Source organism: Sparus aurata, chromosome 2, assembly GCF_900880675.1.
Source record: "Sparus aurata chromosome 2, fSpaAur1.1, whole genome shotgun sequence".
Taxonomy (NCBI): Eukaryota; Metazoa; Chordata; class Actinopteri; order Spariformes; family Sparidae; genus Sparus; species Sparus aurata.
This window is the reverse complement of record NC_044188.1, coordinates 16,996,440-17,015,082: the sequence shown is the minus strand read 5'-3', so window position 1 is coordinate 17,015,082 and position 18,643 is coordinate 16,996,440. Positions and strand designations below refer to the sequence as shown.

Sequence of the window (18,643 nt, the reverse complement as noted above, 5' to 3'; positions counted from 1 at the left end):
TTACTCCAGTGAATGAGAGTATGGCAGTGTTTGGGATGTGTGGAGACAGATTGGACCATTTAATCCCCATGGAACCTGAAGCCTATGGATGCTGTGGACACAGCATGGTGGTTTCATTGAGAAGCGGCGTAGTGCCTGTCTGGCCAGCCCAGGGCAGGATTGTTCAGGCTCTGTGCAGCCTGCTGAGCTCACAGGGCGACCCTGAACAGAGCGCCAGCCGGACACTTGGCCACCCCTCCTTCCTGCATCCAGGCAGAAAGACCCAAATCCACTTCAGACACACACAACCGCGTCTGAGAGGCAGAGCAACTTTTCTTCTGACAGCTGCCACTTTGGAATGGATTACTAAGCCTATTGGGGTGGCTCAAAAGGGTGCTTGTTGGCTGTTGCTGTCCAAATGAAGGCATTTGTTAGCTTTTGTGCGTGTCGGGAATTCATTTTCCTGATCCAGCCCAATTGCCGTTGCTTGTTTTGGTGCCATGTGCAGTCCATGTTGACTTCTTATTCTGTTTCACCTTATCACCCCCACTGCCACATCCTCAACCCCAACCTGACTGCCCACCTAATCAGACTTTGCATAATTTTCCCTTTTTTGTTCTTAGCCCATTATATCTGGCCTTCTGCTGCGTGTATTCCGCTCACATATTATTAGCTATGTTTAATCATTCATACAAAAGTGCAGCTGAATAGATGTATCAACCCAAATGTCTCTTTGCCTCACTGGTTTGAGAGAAATAGTGTGTTTGAGCGGAAGGGCTTCAGTCCAGCAGGTGTTTGGCCTATTTAAATGGAAGACCCCCACCATCCTCTCCCCCTCTACCCGCTTACCCATCCCCGAGACAGCGTGTGGATTGGAGCAGGAAGCTTTGTGTCTGCTTTTATTCTAGCTCTCACAAAGTGGGGGCGGCTGAAAGAGCACATGCAGGGATATCAAAGGGTGCAGGGCGACCCCCCTCCTCCTAACGGGACAACGCTGGGAGGAGAATTAGTCACAGACCCTCCCATCCATGGCTTTATTCTGCTACACCAGAATGCTTTCGGAGTTGCCTGACTGGGAGAAAGGCGGCAATTGTGTCGTCTTTCTTACTCTTTGTGTGTGTGTGTGTCTGTGTGTGTGTGTGCGTGCAGCGGTAGGGGTAGGGGTGTCCCTCAGACTTTATGTCCCTTATTGCACTCAGGAGTGGGCGTGTCTTCTTTGTCTTTATTTTGATTAGAACTTCAATTCACGCTGCCTGCTTGGGTGGGTAGGAGGGGGTGTGTGCATGTCTGTGGTTGCCTTCCAGCCTGTGTGAGTGTGTGTGTGTGTGTGTGTGTGTGTATGAGTTTGTTTGTGTGTGTGTGTGTGTGTGTGTGTGTAAGGGAGAGCAGGAGAGACTCCAGGTGCACGTGCCAATCAGTCTGTTTGTCTTTGTCCACTAACTGTCTTCGTCTCCTTACGTGTGAGGTGTAGGAAGAGGAGGCATCTCGCTCTAGAGTGTGTTTGTTTTGGTTTGTGTGCTGTCGACCAAATGTGAAACAGTTGAACCCAGAGTTGGGACACTTGAAAAAACAAATGTCCACCTTTTGCTTGGGGCTGACAGAGGTCACAAAGCAGTACCACGGTTTAATTCACTCTTGTGGAGGAAGCAAGATGTGCTAAGCGGTGACTAAGACAGGACCTTTTAACTTAGTCGTCCTTTTGGTATGACTCATGTTCGCTGTTTCATACACTTAATAGTATTTCTTGGAGCAATTTGTAGGATTCCTTTAAAGCTATTAATGGGATGTGTCATCAGAGGGGACATATAGGAGCATGATCTCATCGCCAATTTACATTCCAGGAAGGGATGAGGCATTGTGTCTGTACAGTAAATCCAAGAGGAAAGCTTCCTGGAATGTGTCAAGAACGTGCTGTTTTCAGGCACGGAGGGAGGAACGACTTCTTAAGAGGTGTTCTCGAGCATCAAACTGAGTGTCGGGGTCCTAACCTAAAAACTTCCACATCTATTTGACATCCCTCCCCCAGCCTGAGTCACATTCCTCTTTACTTGTACTGATATTTTCCTGTGTTAAAGTGGGTAACATCCATAAACTTTCTTTTTGTACACTATGATGTCAGATGCTATCACAGCAATCTACGTGCAAGGCACAGGTCGGGTATTGGTAAACATAATGACCGCTCACCGCTGTCAATGTTTTTTGTGCCTCTGATTCATGTCTTCATGTCACTTCGCAAGTAGTCCATTCATTTGTCATGATGGAACTTCATTCAAAGCAGAGCTCCACCAAAGAGCCTGCAATCGTTGCGGAAGGTTATCTGATGTGTTCTAAGAATTTTTGACGTGTGGGGCGAACTATTTCCTTCTTAGCTGAAGCCGACAACAGGACCAAATAAATGTTAAGAGAGACATAGTGGAGTTCCTGTTTTCATTTTGACAAGTATAATAAATTCTGTAGTCTACCCCTTACATGACCTGGCAAGCGACATTATTCTAAAACACGTAAGAATAACTCCCCGACATGGTTAGAAAATACTGCCTCTAGAGCCAGCTGCACAACGAGAAAATGTCATAGCATGATCAGAATCGCCTGACCTAACAAGACAACGGAGAAAATAATTGTTTTTAAAATTTGGGGTTGGCTAATGGTGCTAATGCTGTCGCCGCGTCATGGTAGGTGCGGCATATATTATCCTGCTTTTTTGTCCTTTGCTAATCACACCTATGAAATAGTCTCTCACCTAGTTTTTTTATTAAACAGAAAAAATGCAAACACGCACTCATGTTTCTTTTACAACACTCAAACAAGCTTAATTGCTTGTGATTAGCTTCCTTTCGTAAATCACCTCCATACTGAATCCCCTGTCATCAAACTGGGGATTCAGTCAGTGTTGTGTTCACTGCTGAGCCTGGTTCTAAGACCAGCAGTGAAAACACCAGCACTCCCCCATTGCTCCAACCCAGTCAGCTGAATGCTGAATGGCTAACTGAGCTATCTGGGCTAACTAGCTAACAGCAGTTGCAGCCAAAGATGGCTACAGCTAAGAGTGTAGTGAGCAGCAGTTGGCGGTTACTCTGGGGAGATGCTGAGTATCCAATACAGCTCAAAACATTTCTCACATTACCTCATGTCTTTTATGTCTGACCTAAGGATTACTTACTAAGTGTTGATTGTGCTTTCTTCTTCATTGTTTTTATCACTGCAAATGTAAACTTTTTTAAACTCCCGACGTGTTGACAAGGAGTGTTCACTATGTGTACAATCACATATTTAGTTATTAATGTGATACCACTTGCTGCACACAGTTAGCGATACGTTAGTGTCTTCAGTTTAACGTTTAATCTGTGAGAAATATTACCTTGTAGATGTTCCTAAGTCTGGATACAACATAACAAACATAATAAATACATCAGTAGCATGAGTTAAAAAACAAGTGACTGTTGAGTTTGCTGATAATGATCGCACAAGTTGTGGTTAATCTTTTCGATAAAATCTTGTTGGCAGTGGTGGTTTTGCTTGCTGCAAAATATGGTAACTGATTTATCCCTTGATAAGATCATACACCCTAATTTTTTTATTTACCCCTTTTATTATTTTCAAACAATACTTACTTTAGTTGTGCACGCTGCAGTCGGGTGAGCTGTGGCTTCTAAAAAACCTGATAATGGCTGCTACCAATATGGATTTTGATGAGCCTCTATCCTTTCTGTGACGTTATTGGTGCTTGGAGTGGCCAAAAAAGTCAGTGGAGTTATATAAATCTTTTATCATGTTTTGTTCTCAATCTGGATATAAAATAATCATTAACGTGATTTTTGCTATAATTGAGCAACCCTTGGTAAGAGTACGGTAAGGTTAAATTCTATATAATATCAGCTGCAGTATCTTTGAGGCCTGTTGTGAACTGAGACATGGCCTTTGTGGGTCCGCTCACTTACCATTACTTTTCACTGTGCAGTGTGAGCAGCCTGCTACTTCCGTAGTGTTGCCAGTGAATGTAAATAGATATTGCAAATTAGTTAAGATAATTTGTAGGGGACATGCTCGACTGATCTCTGTAACTCTTTTTCTTTTGTGTAAGTGTGTTTGTGAACTTCTCTCTTTTCTTCTGCTTCTGTTAATCAGTCTATTTTTACTCCTTGGATTCCGCCAAGTTATGGGCCTTTTGTGATGCATTACAGCTCTTATGAGCACCTGCGGGCTAGAGCTGTGTGCTCGAGCCTCACTAATGAAGACCAACATAGGTAGTTAGAATGAATCTTAATCAATCTTAGTCTGGGATTCCATGATTGAGTAATTAATTCAAGATGAAGATGAGTTTGAGAAAGCCACTTGTTAATCAATGGATAACTTTTATAGATTAAAGCCTCCTTCATGCCCTGCCTTGGTTCCCAACCAGCAGGCCATTGCCTAGAACCAGTTTGATTTCTCTTAAATGTTGTTTAAAGGCAGTAAAAGTCCCAGTTGCTTTTTCAGTGTGCAGAGGTGCTGTCAAAATGATACAGACGTATACCTCAAACCAAATTCACATCCGTCTCATAACTTTCAGGGACAGTCCCTTCACCTCTTGAAAATGACAATGTTGCTTCCACGATGAATCACATTGGTTTCCTTTTCTCTGTCTTTTAGTATTTTATATCAAGTCATTTATGTATTGATCAGTGAGATGAGATGTGACAGACCGACGGGAAGTAAAGCTGCTCAGGTTTTTGCTGTGAGAGTGACAGCGAAATCCAGCAAAGATGAAGGAGGTTGTTCAAAAACATTCTTGTACACTCCTCAGCTGAAGAGATGAAGTTGAAAGGAGAAAAGGGCAACTCGGGTCTTAGTACATACAGTAGTATATGAACCTCACCATGCCACTTTACAACAGTGTTTGTTTACTTCTTGAAGTTACCTCCCTGTGCCTGCCCTGCTACTGAGCTCATGGTGTGCCTTGTGTTTCACACGCTGGTGCTCTGTGCTCGGCAGCAAGTGGGCGGGAAGCGAGTGAGCGCGCAATGAGTGAGTGACTGAATATGTGTTCGGGAGCAGGGCAGAGAACATGCATAAAGGGGGAGGAAAGGGGAGCCTTGTTGTGTGTGGGAGGCCTGTTTAGATTGGGATTTGGCAAGCTTCTACGTGAGCATGTTGAAACCCCAAACCCCTTTCATCCTCACTGCTCCCAAGAGACGACTGCGCTCCCTCTGTTGTTGATGGTGCATGTGGTCAAGATGCTGCTTCCTCGTCTCCGTTTCCTCTCCTCCTCACCCTCCTCCCACAGCCCTCCTCCTTTCCCTACTCTTGTTTTCTTGCTTGCCTCGCCTGTGCTCCCCTCCCCCGTATATTCCATCCTACGTTCTGCTTGTTTACATCGTGCTGTGCGGTTCACGCAAAGGGTTTTTCTCCGAAAAACCTGCGTGTATGTGAGCGAATCAGAGGTACATGATGTGCGCATGTATGAGCGTGCGTGCCTGTCTTCATGAACCTGTGCAGTCGCCTCTCTGCACTTGCTTCTAGAAAAGCGTGCCGTGATGTCATTGACTGCTACTCGCACTCTCACAGCGAGTCAGAGCTGTCCGTTGGTACTCCGCCCCCCTCGGCTCTGCAGCAACACCAATCAAGAGCAGCAGCTTGCTCAGAGAGGAGAGGATGCTGGTTTTAACTGTGAGGAGAGAGAAGTGTGAGGAGTGTGAGGAGGAGAGCAGAGGAGGATGCTCAGACCAGCATTGCCTGCCAGGATAAATGGCAGCACTGACTGTCTGTTATTGTTGTTTGTTTATATGTGGAACAGATGAAAGAGACCGTTTTGTTGCACACATTAGTGCTTATTATATTTTTTAAATCAGATTCCTCCACAGTGTGTGCTAGCCATCACTCATTCACGTTGTGATGTGTGTCAGTGTTAGCTGGTGCAAATCAGTTTGCATGTAGTCTTGTTACGCACACACTTGTGTGGATACACTTGGATCGCAGCTGCTCTACAAACTGGGCCAACGAGGCCTCAACTGCATCCCCACACGCAGCTATAAATAAACATGATGAAATGACATACTCACCTCCACTCTTAAACACACACACTGATTGGAAGAAGTAGTGGCACACAGAGAATATTGAAGATGTTAATCATCCTCTAGTGATTTCTCTGTTGTGCATCTGAGGGCTTAACTGAGGTTTGAGAGGGAGGATTGAACAGTCTGTACACATTACATTTACAGTGAGCAGACATCATTTCTTCAACCACCACTATTACAGTTTATCCAGTCTGTCAATAAGTGACATATCAAGTGCAACTTGTGATGTGTTAACTTATTTGTATTTATGATAAATAGCATGTAGTTTTTTAATCTAATTCTCAATTGTTCTTTCACACATCATAAGAGCCGGTGCCTGACCAGTGTGTGATGCATATTTGTTGGTGTTTTTTCAATATATTTTAAAGCATGTGTGCAGGAAGAAAACTTTGAAGAGTGGGACTGTCAAAATGTGAGGGTCACTTTTGTCAAAATTGGAGTATCCACAAGTTCCCTGGTGAAGTCAAACAGTTTTGGGGGTGAATTTTCCTGTGCTCCGTGTTACTAGCATACCAAATATCATGTTTACTAACTCACCGGCATCACTTGCTTTAGAAGTGTTGGCTAAATTGGCTAACCCATAATGATAGAGTCGTGTAGTAATGAGCCCTAAAACCTGGAAATCAGTATTTGTACACTTCCGGTACTCTTATCTCATGAGTCAATTAGTTTTTTGAATGGGTTTTCAGTGGAATGCCTGAAATCAGAATCAGAATTTCCTTTATTTCTTGCTAACAAGTGGCTAAATGACAAGTTGTTAGGGGCATTAAATGTCATCATGCCGAACACAGAGATTCACCTACTCACTAGTAGGGTTGTCACAAGAACCGATACTTCGATACCAATTCGATGTCGAGATGAAAAAAATAATTCGATACTTGCTTTTTTCTGGTACCGTCAGAACCGAATATACAACTTTTCACTCAGCGAGCCGTGTTGATTCTTGGCGGAACTGACGGGGGCAGTATACGTGTATGAGCAGCACAGAGCAGTCAGCGGCGCTGAAGAAGAAAACCTGCCGTCTTAGAAAAAAATGGCTTCAGCAAGTGAGAGTGTAAGCACAACATGTAGGCTCGTCGACAAGACAGGTACTAAGAGTTGCGTGTGGAAATATTTTGCATTCGAAGCGGATAAATAAGGAGCAATTCTAGACTCAAACAAGCCGACATGCAAACAGTGCCTCAGAAGTTTTCAAACGAAAGGAGGAAGCAGGTCAAACCTGGCCAAACACCTCAAAGACAGGCACCCCGACTTGTTTAGAGAATTCAATTCGTGGTATCAAATTAGTATCGAGAATCGTGGAAATTCACAGGTATCTGTATCGACTACTGAAATTCTGGTATCGTGACAACCCTACTCACTAGTCCGTCTTTAAAGGTGGACTTCAGTTGCAAACTATTCTAACTTTACTACTGTTGATTGATCACTTCGGTGTTCATCTGTGAAGATTATCTTGCCAGCAAAATGTGGAAGTATAAGCTTATGTTTGCCACAGATCCTTTTTTCGGTGATAATCCAAAATCCACTTAAATATCCCATGGGTTTTTTGCTGAGAGAAACAGGGCCATTGCTAAGTTCCGGGTTATCCTACAAAGATTCATCATCCATTCACCTAAGGGCTGATAATTCCTGTGCTCCTTATGAGCGCAGGTACCAAGAATCATATTTACTGACTAACTGCGGCACTTTAGAAGTATTAGCTAGGTGTGCTTACCAATAATAGTTTGAGTAGCATTCACTAGACAACTTGCTGAACCAGATCTTCATGAATGAATGATATGGTGTACCAAACACCTGAAGAAAAAGAACTAGCATACTGTAACAATGGAAAATGCTATTTCTGGTTAATTGCCGAGACACACTGGGAGTCATGGCCATAAATCGCGCAAAGCATTATGGGGGCCCAGACTAAGGTGCATAAAATCTTGCTAACTATGTTATGAATGGAGTGGATGAAGTTTGGTATAGAGTTTCACACTCTCAAGAGGATGACTCATAATTTAGAGCTAACATTTCTTTAATTTGAAAAAACAATCTGAAACTAATGAGCAACGTCAGCCTTCGCTTTCCAGCAAAAAAATCATAACAGTAGCATGGTAACATGGGAAGCATTAGCATTTCATTCTTACACTGTAAATGTCACCACATTTTCATGTTGACAAGTTAATATGCAATTGCTACACGTTCTACTTAAATAGATAATGTTAGCAAACAAAGCAACAAGAGGATATGTTAGCATGCTAGATTAGAATTGAGCTTAAAGCACAGCAGAGTATAAATACTTCTGAGGCTGTCAAAGTAAGTGAGACTGATGAACGTTCATCTAATATATTCTGAAATGAACACTACATAAGATGAACCCTTTCATTTAGTAAACTTAACAGTTTATACCTCACTAGTTGAAAGGACGATAGCTGGTCAGAGTTGTCAAATGTTTACAAATTGCAGCCCTCTTCATCTTTTGTGTATTTTTGCTCTGGCTGTCTTTGTAGTTGCTCATGTATGACCAACCACCTTAACATGTATCCTCAGGGAGCAGGAAAGCTGTGCAATGTGTTAGTCACCAAGGAAGATTTGGTTGTTTGCAATTCGAGCTGACTGTTGTGGTTTGACCCATCTCCAACTGCAGCCATGTCATCCCAAAAAACAGAGAAATATGAGAGCACCAGAGTAAGCCAGCAGGCGAAAGTGAGATAGAGGACATCATTATAGTGTCGAAGCCTTCGTCTTCATCTGTGTCTGACTTCAGAAATGACTCAAGCATTACACATCTAGGCCAACTGACAATTACGTACCAAGATGGATCCTTCATATTTGAGCTGTTAACCAGCCATTGCTTCCTCCCTGTATTTTAGCATTACAGTTGTAATGCTCAACTGCATGGTCACAAAAGATTGATAAGTTTTCTTTTTCTGTTCTGTAGGAAGAAGCGTTTGGAGGATTTGGAACGGTTGCTGAGCAGAGAAGAATACAGAGCCCTTCAGCAGCGTCTTCAGGTAAACTGTTGTCTTGAGATGCCTATGCCTGTAAACGTTGTCCATATTTAATGCTAGTATGCTAACTTACTGTCTTCTGCTTTGTGCTCTCTTTTTGTCAGTAGGCCCACCAATACAGGAGAAGAAACCCAGAGGCCGTCCCCCACGAGCCCTTACTGCCCAGAAAGCTGCTGCAAGTCTACATTCCCCCTCCTCCCATCCCTCCCCCACACAGGCAAAACCAGAGGGCCCTGATAGGCCAGCTGAGAAGGTGAAAAGGCTGCCTGGGAGGCCACCTGGCTCCGGGGAAAAGAGAAGAGGTCGACCCCCATCTTCAAGTAGCAAGAAAGCTTGGAGTACAGTCAGCCATGCAGCAGGGGAGGGCATTAGGCAGACCGAGTCTGAGCTGGGCATGGACACAGAGGAGGACAAGGACAGAAAGGGCGCCAAGAGGACGCCACTGGGCTCTGCTCAGCCACATGAAACTGAGGCAAAGCTTCCCAAAGGTGGGCGGGGTGAATCCAAAGTTACCAACCTGAAGAGGCTGCGAGCGACGAAACTCGCCCCTCTCAAGTCGAGGCTCAAGACTTTGCCTGGTGTACCCCGACGCAGACGTGGGCGACCGCCCTCAGCTGAGCGTCTCAAAGCTGAGGCGGCCGCTGCTGCTGCTGCTGCTGCTGCTGCAGCACAGCTGTCTACCTCCATTGAATGTGGGGAAGGGAAACACAAGGCCTTTCGAGCCAGAGGGGGGGATAGAGGCACAGAACCACACACTCCTCAGCAGCCAATGCTGAGGAATGTGGATGGTGCTGAGGACCAAGACTCTTCCAATCCACCTGCCTCCCCATCCCCCTCCAAGTCAGGCAAGACAGTAGGCCTCAGAAAAAGCCCTCGCCATAGAAAGCCTGTCAGAATTGTCCCCTCATCTAAACGCACTGATGCAACTATTGCCAAACAGCTGCTGCAGCGTGCTAAGAAAGGAGCGCAGAAGCGTCTGGAGAAAGAAGCTGTAGCCATCGGGGGTACAGGGACAGGAGCCATTGAAGCTGGGATCAGGAAGACCCAACTGAAGAACATCAGGCAGTTCATCATGCCTGTGGTCAGCACTGTCTCCCTTCGCATTATCAAAACCCCTAAGCGCTTCATTGAAGACGAGGGCAGCTTTGTAACCCCGCCACCCCATATGAAGATGGCACGGTTAGAAACCACCCCCTCTTCAGTCTCCACATCTGCCCAGCCCACCTCCACAACCTCCTCCTGCCCCTCTCCTGCAATGGTCTCCTCTACTCTTTCTGTTTCTAGCACTGGCACCACCACTGCTCCGATTGACACCCTCCCCCCTCCTCCTCCTCCTGCCCCTACCCCCAGTGTCCCATCAACAGCCGCCAGTCTGCTCAACAACAACAGCAACAATGCCGCCAACGGGCGGTTTAGCAGCAGCGCGGCATCTTGTGGCTCCAGTGCTCTGTCGCAGCACTCCTCCCAGCTCTCCTCTGCAGAGTCTTCCAGGTCCAGCAGCCCCAGCTTGGATGACTCATCATGCGACTCCCAGGCTTCTGAGGCCACGCAGGCTCTGTCAGACCCTGAGGATCACTCTCCGTCCTCGCAGGGAGAGAGGGAGGCCAACCTGTTACACAGCTCGCGGCCTCCGTCTCCTCCCTCGGAGCCAGAGCCGGAGCAGGTGTTGACAGAGAGAAGTCGACGAGGCCGGAGAGGACAGGGGGTCGGCAGGGGAAGTCAGAGCCAAAGGGTGAGAGAGTCTCTAACCACTGGGGCTAAAAAGCCTATCATCAGCCCACCAACAGGAGTGCTGATGTCCTCCTCTTCACTTGTAAATTCCCAGCAAGCTTCATCCACAGCCTCCTCCTCTTCTTCACCTCCTCCTCCCCCTCTCCTCACCCCTCCGCAGCCTCAGTCAGCTTCCTCCAATACAGCTGCTATTAGTGAACACCACCCACAGTCACCCTGGATATCTCACCCCATCCCTCCTTTCCTGCCTGGACCGTCAGTGCTTTCCAGCTTGTCAGACAAACGAAGCCGCTCGATTCTGAGAGAGCCCACCTTCCGCTGGACGTCCCTGACCCACCCTGAACATCAGTACTTTTCCTCAGCTAAATATGCCAAGGAGGGCCTCATCCGCAAGCCCATATTTGACAACTTCCGTCCTCCCCCTCTTACAGCTGAAGACGTAGGGCTGTTGCCCCAAGGTGGAGCAGGGGGAGCCGCTCCAGTTGCATTCCCTGCACCGGGAAACGGGGCAGGAACAGGGACTCGTCTTTTTGCCCCTCATCACCAACATAGCCACCATCAACATCAATCTTCATCCCGCTTTGATGCACCACACCAGAAGCGCAGCCCGTTGCTTCGTGCTCCGCGCTTCACACCCAGTGAGGCCCACTCTCGGATATTCGAGTCTGTTACCCTGCAGTCATCTTCCGGAAGCAGCCCCGGCTCTCTTTCCCCGCACCAAACGTCGTCTAGCTCCAGCAGAAGCTCTCGGCGCAGGAGACGACTGGTCCCAGGACCACCACGTGGCCATCCAAGGTCTCCTTCCCACTCAATGACCAGACGCAGCAGCCAAATGGGAGGCCAAATGTCCGTTGGGAAAGGCTCCTCTGACATGTCTGTCCTGGCAGGCTCTGTCTCCAGCAGTAACCCCAGCTCTTTGCCTGGGGTTTCTGCAAATCCACTAGCCACTAGTGCCTTAACTCCTGCTTCTTTCAGCACCTTCTCTACCGTATCCATGAGTCTGGCCTCACAAGGGGCACCTGATAACAGGAGAGGAGCTGCTGGAAACCCACCTCCTTTGTCAACTACATCATCCTCTTCTTCCCCTCTTTTCCCTCTCTTTCCTTCCAGTGCCCAGGACACGGGGCGAGGAGCTGGGAAAGGAGGTAAAGAAAAAAGCTTGTCATCTCCCCTGGAGCCTTCTCCAAAGGAAAAAGAAAGGGATTCTGAGAAAAACCGAGAAAAAGAGAAGGAGAATAAGAGGGAAGGGAGGAAGGATTTGGAGAAAAGAAGTAAGGTCCCTACACCAGATGGCTCCCCCAATGCACCTTCCAGTCTGTTTACTGTAGATGGGAGGGACTCAGAAGATGCTGTTTTATCTCTCGCTCCAAAAAAGGCTCCAGGAAGAAAAAAATCTACATCAGTTGACATGGTTTCTGACACTGCTTCCTCAGAGGTGCGTGGGCCCCATTCCACTGTTCCCATGTCCATTGCTAAAGGGCGTCTATCTAAGAAAGGCAGACCCTCTGAGAAAGGAACAGAGATCGAGGATGGGGAAAAGGAAAAAGAGAAACAAAGTGCTCCCAGCCAGCAGACTGCAAGCCTTCCAGGGCAGCCAGGCAGGCAACAGCTACCTGTCTCCTCTGTTGAATTACGGTTGGCACAAGCAGAGAAACAGCCTGTGACCGACAAGCGGGTTGTTGGACTACTGAAGAAGGCCAAAGCCCAGCTCTTCGAGATCAAGAAGAGTAAGCTTAAGCCAGCGGACCAGACCAAGGTCCAGGTCAGTGTTTCCTTTCATGTTATTGTGATTCTGCAATAAAAACCCTTCTGTTATTCTCATCATATAGCCACAAGCTAGTGACTTTAACATAATGCGATGAATATTTGCTATAAATAGAAATCTGTGTTTGTACTCAACATGAAACTTGATAATAGGAAAGTCCCACAGAGGGTGTTGCTCAAGGGGAATTCTGTTAGCTTCATACATTATGCAGAACGCAGCAGTGGCTGTGCTTTTGAAAGTATTGTAACAAAATATATTCCCCTGTTTCTCTCCTTTTAATTTAAAGTTGTGATTATTATAGTCATTGCACATTTTCAAGAAAAATTCCCTGTCCCAGTTGAGCTCATCAAGCCTCGAGGACTGACCGTACCCGTTCCTACTCCTCTGTCACATAGTCATCCTCGTCATTATAGAGAGATAGAGGAGTTTTATTTTGTTTTGTAAAGCATTCAACAAATGAAATTAGCAATGTACAAACATTAGATTGTGCTAGTCTATGTCTGTCTGTATATTTGTTATGATCATGAGCTATGGATTACACTTTAACTTTTTGTGGTGATTGTGTGCTTTTGAGCAGGGCCAAGAGAGCGACTCGTCAGAGACCTCAGTCCGTGGTCCTCGCATCAAGCATGTGTGTCGTCGTGCAGCTGTGGCTCTTGGCCGTAATCGGGCAGTGTTCCCTGACGACATGCCCACACTTAGTGCCTTGCCCTGGGAGGAGAGAGAGAAGATCCTATCTTCCATGGGGAACGATGGTGAGGCGCACTCCCAACCAAAAACAACCCACCGCTCAGTTGACCTGCAAGTGGACTACAACCTGACTTTTAGAATTTATCGACTTGCCTATGTGGCGATTAATATCATGAATAATAGTCCACCGCCTGAGCACTAAACTCAAATTATTAAGATTATCAGGCCACTTAACTCACATAACTTAACTTTTAACTTTCCTATTCTCAGTGGCAACACTGCTCAGAATTAGTCTTATAGTAGGTGTGTTTGTGATTGGAGTTTCTTTATAAATCACTCTGATTGACTTCCAGAGCAGTCTGAGCTTTTTTTTTTATTTATGACACAACATCTGTTTGAGTCCCGAAAAAGTTCTGCAGCATGCAGTGATGACAGACTAATCACAAGAGCAGAGAAATCCAGTCATCAATGAAAGCACAAGTACACAGTGAAGTGGTGATGAAAGGAGCGGCGTTTGGCTGCCCTGTTCCTGTTATTTTGGCTGCTTTCATGCCATGTTGTAACATGTGAATTCTTGTGAGTCTGGAGGACCTGATATTAGTGACATATCAATAGCTCTGTTATATGATTCCCACATTTGTCTGTTTGTTAAATCCAAGCAAATCTGTCTTTTAGACATACTCCTGGACATCTTACATTACATAATGCGAGATAGTGATGTATTAAAATGAGTGATGCACGTTACTGGATTTTGTTAATATCAGATATGCTGATGTTTTCCACCTCATTTTACTGTTTTGCAAAGCAGATGCCAATATACGCATTTTTTCTTTTTTTACTTTATAGCAGAGAGCTTCAAGTCTCTCCTGTAATGGAATAACATTATTATGCTGACTCTTATCATGGCAGATGCAGAAATATAATTGTTTTAAAAATGAACACATTTAATGGGAAAAACAGGGGTAATGCTGATACTCATAGTCTCAAGTCTTTATCGGCCAATCTGATGACATGCTAATATAATCGTGCATCCCTTAATAACATGCTAAATATATATTTTGTTTCTGTCCTTTGAAAAATCCTTGTTTGTGACTCACTTAAATCGGTTTAGCCAAATTTGAGTTGTTCATTGTGCAACTGAACGAGTGTATTCAGGACAAGATTATTGATGACAAAAGATAGAGGCAATGTCAAATAATGATAAAAAAAGTTTTGTTTTTAACAATATTGCAAATTTGAAAGGCATGAGTTTGCTTTGCAATAATATTAAAAGCACCTTTTTTTGTTCTTGACCTGGTTGAGTAAGGTAAATTCTGTCCCACTATGCATCAGCAATGATAACATCTGTCTGTGTCCTCTTTCAGATAAGTCATCAGTAGCTGGCTCAGAGGAGGCAGAGCCTCAGTCCCCTCCGCTAAAGCCACGGGAGACACGGCAAAAGTCCATTCAAGAAGCTCCTCCCAAGAAGGGTCGTCGGTCTCGACGCTGTGGCCAATGCTCAGGCTGCCAAGTTCCAGAAGATTGTGGCGTGTGTACCAACTGTCTCGACAAGCCAAAATTTGGAGGACGGAACATTAAAAAGCAATGCTGCAAGTAAGTCTTAGCCTATTAGCTGTTTCACAATGCATTATAATAATTCTGAAGTAAACCTTGAATAACATTTCATTTTTAACATTCATTTTTATTGGAATATGACGAAACTACATGTTGAATTGTGTCCACAGGATGAGGAAGTGTCAGAACTTGCAGTGGATGCCCTCAAAGATGTTTCTTCAGAAGCAAGGCAAAGGCAAGAAAGACAAGAAAAAGAACAAGTTTTCTGAGAAGAAAGAGGGTCTCAATCCAGTAAAAGGGACAATTTTAGAGTCAGGTCCTAAACCCTCTCCAGCACCACTGAAGGAGGAGCTTCCTCGCAGAAAGAGTGAAACTCCTCCGCTCAAGTTGGGAGAGGAGAAGTCAAGACAGCAGCCATCGTCAAAGCAATCATCTCCAGCCCTCTCATCTTCCCCCGACCCGGTTGAACCCCTTCAGTCCCCAGGCACAGTCACAGCCCAGACTCAGTCTCCTGCACAGTCTCCAGACACCAAACAGCTCTCCGTCACGAGCAGTGTCACCAGTAAGAAGGGACACAAGCCACAGCAGCCTGTACCAACATCCTCCTCCTCCTCATCCTCCTCCTCTTCCTCTTCCTCTTCTTCTTCATCCTCGTCATCTTCCTCCCCGTCATCTTCAGCCCAGAATTCCCCCTCCCAGTCCACGCAATCTCATCAACCGTCACCACAGCAGCAACGGCCTCCAGCTAGTCAGGCACCGTCAAACAAAGATGCTTCACCCAAGATTCCTCTGAGCGAGACCAAGAAGAAGACCCAGCAGCACTCATCACAGCAACAGCAGAATTCGACAACAATTTCAGATACAGGTAAGAAAGAGCTAGTCGCACTTTTGTGTATAAATGTCATCATCATATGTAGTTTAAACTTCACGTCTTTCTTTTTTTGACTGTACTGTCTCTCTTTTTAACAGTTGAATCAAAACAGTTGAAAAAGCCACAATCTCGCGCTGTTCCTCCTTCTCCTAAACAGAGACCAAAAGACAAGGTAAGACATTGTCACTGAAACTGTCGATGCTTACTTTAAAAACAAGTTTCTGATATTCAACCTCCTTTGTCACTCTCCTCTTATCCGATGAACACGAGAAGCCGCTGACCGCTAAACCTCCCAGCAGCAGTACTTTAAACTGGCTAAGCACTCCCTCGACTAGGGGTCCGATGAAGCCCAGAGCCCCCTGCGACGGAGTGCATCGTATCAGAGTGGATTTCAAGAGGGACCATGATGTCGAGAAGGTGTGGGAGGCTGGCGGCCTCAGCCTGCTCACCTCCGTGCCTGTCACACCCAGGGTGCTCTGCTTCTTATGTGCAAGCAGTGGAAATGTCGAGGTAAAGAAGTGGTCATTGTCTTGAAAACATTCCGTGTACTTTTCTCTCTTATTCTAACGGTCTTCCATTGTTTTTGTGTTCCGTCTCTCTCTGTCTACAGTTTGTCTTCTGCCAGGTATGCTGTGAACCATTCCATCTCTTTTGCCTGGGGGAATCAGAGCGCCCTCTCCAGGAGCAGTTTGAGAACTGGTGTTGTCGAAGATGCAGATTCTGCCAAGCCTGTGGCCGCCAGCATCAGAAAACTAAAGTAAGCCATTCAGTACAGTTCTGTTCATTTTAAAGCTGCGCACAAAAGAAGCTTAGTGCAGAGTGACAGTGTGTAAAGGCTGGAGAATCTTCCCTAGAAAGAAGCTTGCTACCCTTGCCAGCAGACAGAACTTAATCAGCTTCTTGGAGTCCTGCCATAATTTTAATATTTAACTCAAGGCCTGTGTGAAATGTGCATGGTGTGAGCCTTGTATGGTTGTCACTGTAGAATTATGTATAAACATATTTGACCTGCCCATGTTGGATTGTTTGGGCCTGGCGGTATATGTTAATGAGTTTTATAGATCTGTTGGTTATTGGTTATTTACTTATTTAAAAAGGCCACAGATGATGTGAATTTAAAAAAAAAAAAAAAAGGATTTCTTGCAACTAGAAAGAAATCGCTTTTATTCTGGACTGAAGAACTGCCTCAAGCAGCAGCAGGTTTCTGGCACTGACTGACTCCACAACAGAGCATGGCCTTGAGAGCCTGACATCTCTGCTCCTAGTGAGGCAACTGGAATTTCAAACTGCTGCTGATGCACCATATGTAACACAACCTGAATTCCTACCTGAAGGAACCCTGTGAAGTGTTTAAGTCAGTGAACAAAGTTTATTATTAAGTCAGTATTGCTCATCAAACATTTTCACACATTGAAACTGCATCTTTGCATTTGTCAAATGAAAATGTATGCAGAGACCATTTCTTTCTCCTCAAACATTTGCAAGCCATCGTCTCCTTTTTCTGTTTTCCTTTACACATTACCGCCATCTGTAGTTCAGTGGAATAGTGTGAAAACAGAAACGTGTGTCACATCCCGTGCATGCAGATGAGTAAGCGACAAACAAAAAAGGAGGGCAGTGTTTTAACAAGATGCTGCTCCATAGTGCTACTAATGGTAGAATACTCCACAGTGAACATTTTAATGCACTTTAAACATGAACACCGACTGTGGTTTCATGCACAAAATATTCAGTTTTTCCACTGAATACTTGTTTTATGACCTGAACTTCCACTTCAGGTCAAAACAAGGTGACATACCGTATTCGTATCTAATTTGCTTTGAACAAAACAGCGTTGTTTGTTGGGCATTAAAAAACATAATGTACCCTCATTTGATTTTTAAATGATCTAACCTCACTTTTGGCCTCTGTCTCTGTAGCAGCAGCTGCTAGAGTGCGATAAGTGCCGTAACAGCTATCACCCGGAGTGCCTGGGTCCCAACCACCCCAACAGACCCACCAAGAAGAAGAGAGTCTGGGTACGGATGCACACCACTCTTCCTTTAGACTCTTCTCCATCCTGTCACCTTTATATAACAGTAGCAGTTCCACCCGTTCCCAACCAAACTTTTAACATTACGCTCACACATTTTTTTTCTCCTCCCTCTCCTTCTGTTCACACATTTGTCTTGCTTCTCACATTTGTTCTACTTACATTCATGGGACCCTCTCGTTGGGTGTGTCTATGAAAACATTCTACTCACTTTCACACCGTTCCTACTTTTCACACAACTGCTCGCGAGTTTCTGTCATGTAGTCACCAACTTGTTTTGTGTGTTCTGTCTTTTCAGGTTTGCACCAAGTGTGTGCGCTGTAAGAGTTGTGGAGCCACTAAACCTGGGAAGTCCTGGGATGCCCAGTGGTCACATGACTTCTCCATGTGTCATGACTGTGCCAAACTATTTGCTAAAGGTAGGTGTCAAGTATGTTTACAGTTTTACATTGTGCAGTGCTGTTGTAAAATGAAAAATACACAACCTCAGTGGTTCCTAAAAGACTTATAAATAATCAGTAACTTGAGCAGGGACAACATTTGATTCCTAGCGATATTGTACTGAGTGCTCTACGCTCACTGGATCTGTCACCATCTCTTCTCTCTCAGGAAACTTCTGCCCACTTTGTGATAAGTGCTATGATGATGACGACTATGACAGCAAGATGATGGAGTGTGGCCGTTGCAACCACTGGGTTCACGCCAAGTGTGAGAATCTGACAGGTCAGTAGGCCCCCAAATAATCCAGCTAGAGGATCATATTAAAACCGTTTAAGTACTTGCAGTAACTCCACAAGATAAGCATCTTCATCAACAGGTGAAAAATATGACAGCTTTTCCAAATCTTTTAGTGAGGTGACTTGTACTGCTCAAGCAGGAAGAGAAAAAAATCCAACTAGGGCTTGGCAATATATGTGATATATATCATAATCATTATATGAGACTATATTTATTGCATCCTTTCCGGGTTTTAAA

General features: G+C 45.1%; 1 protein-coding gene across 6 annotated transcripts in view; it reads left to right on the top strand.

Moving 5' to 3' along the window:
* kmt2a (lysine (K)-specific methyltransferase 2A) overlaps window positions 1-18,643 on the top strand; it is a 46,443-nt gene that overhangs the window by 3,084 nt on the left and 24,716 nt on the right. For 2 of the 6 annotated variants that reach the window (XM_030443356.1, XM_030443337.1), the window contains exons 2-12: window positions 8,956-9,028; window positions 9,130-12,518; window positions 13,099-13,276; window positions 14,576-14,804; window positions 14,936-15,630; window positions 15,735-15,808; window positions 15,910-16,146; window positions 16,247-16,393; window positions 17,556-17,654; window positions 17,967-18,087; window positions 18,278-18,391. In XM_030443356.1, coding sequence (XP_030299216.1) covers window positions 8,956-9,028; window positions 9,130-12,518; window positions 13,099-13,276; window positions 14,576-14,804; window positions 14,936-15,630; window positions 15,735-15,808; window positions 15,910-16,146; window positions 16,247-16,393; window positions 17,556-17,654; window positions 17,967-18,087; window positions 18,278-18,391 — 5,356 coding nt within the window. The remainder of the gene's footprint in view (window positions 1-8,955; window positions 9,029-9,129; window positions 12,519-13,098; window positions 13,277-14,575; window positions 14,805-14,935; window positions 15,631-15,734; window positions 15,809-15,909; window positions 16,147-16,246; window positions 16,394-17,555; window positions 17,655-17,966; window positions 18,088-18,277; window positions 18,392-18,643) is intronic. The other 4 variants (XM_030443374.1, XM_030443345.1, XM_030443352.1 and 1 more) reach the window with 4 other exon arrangements.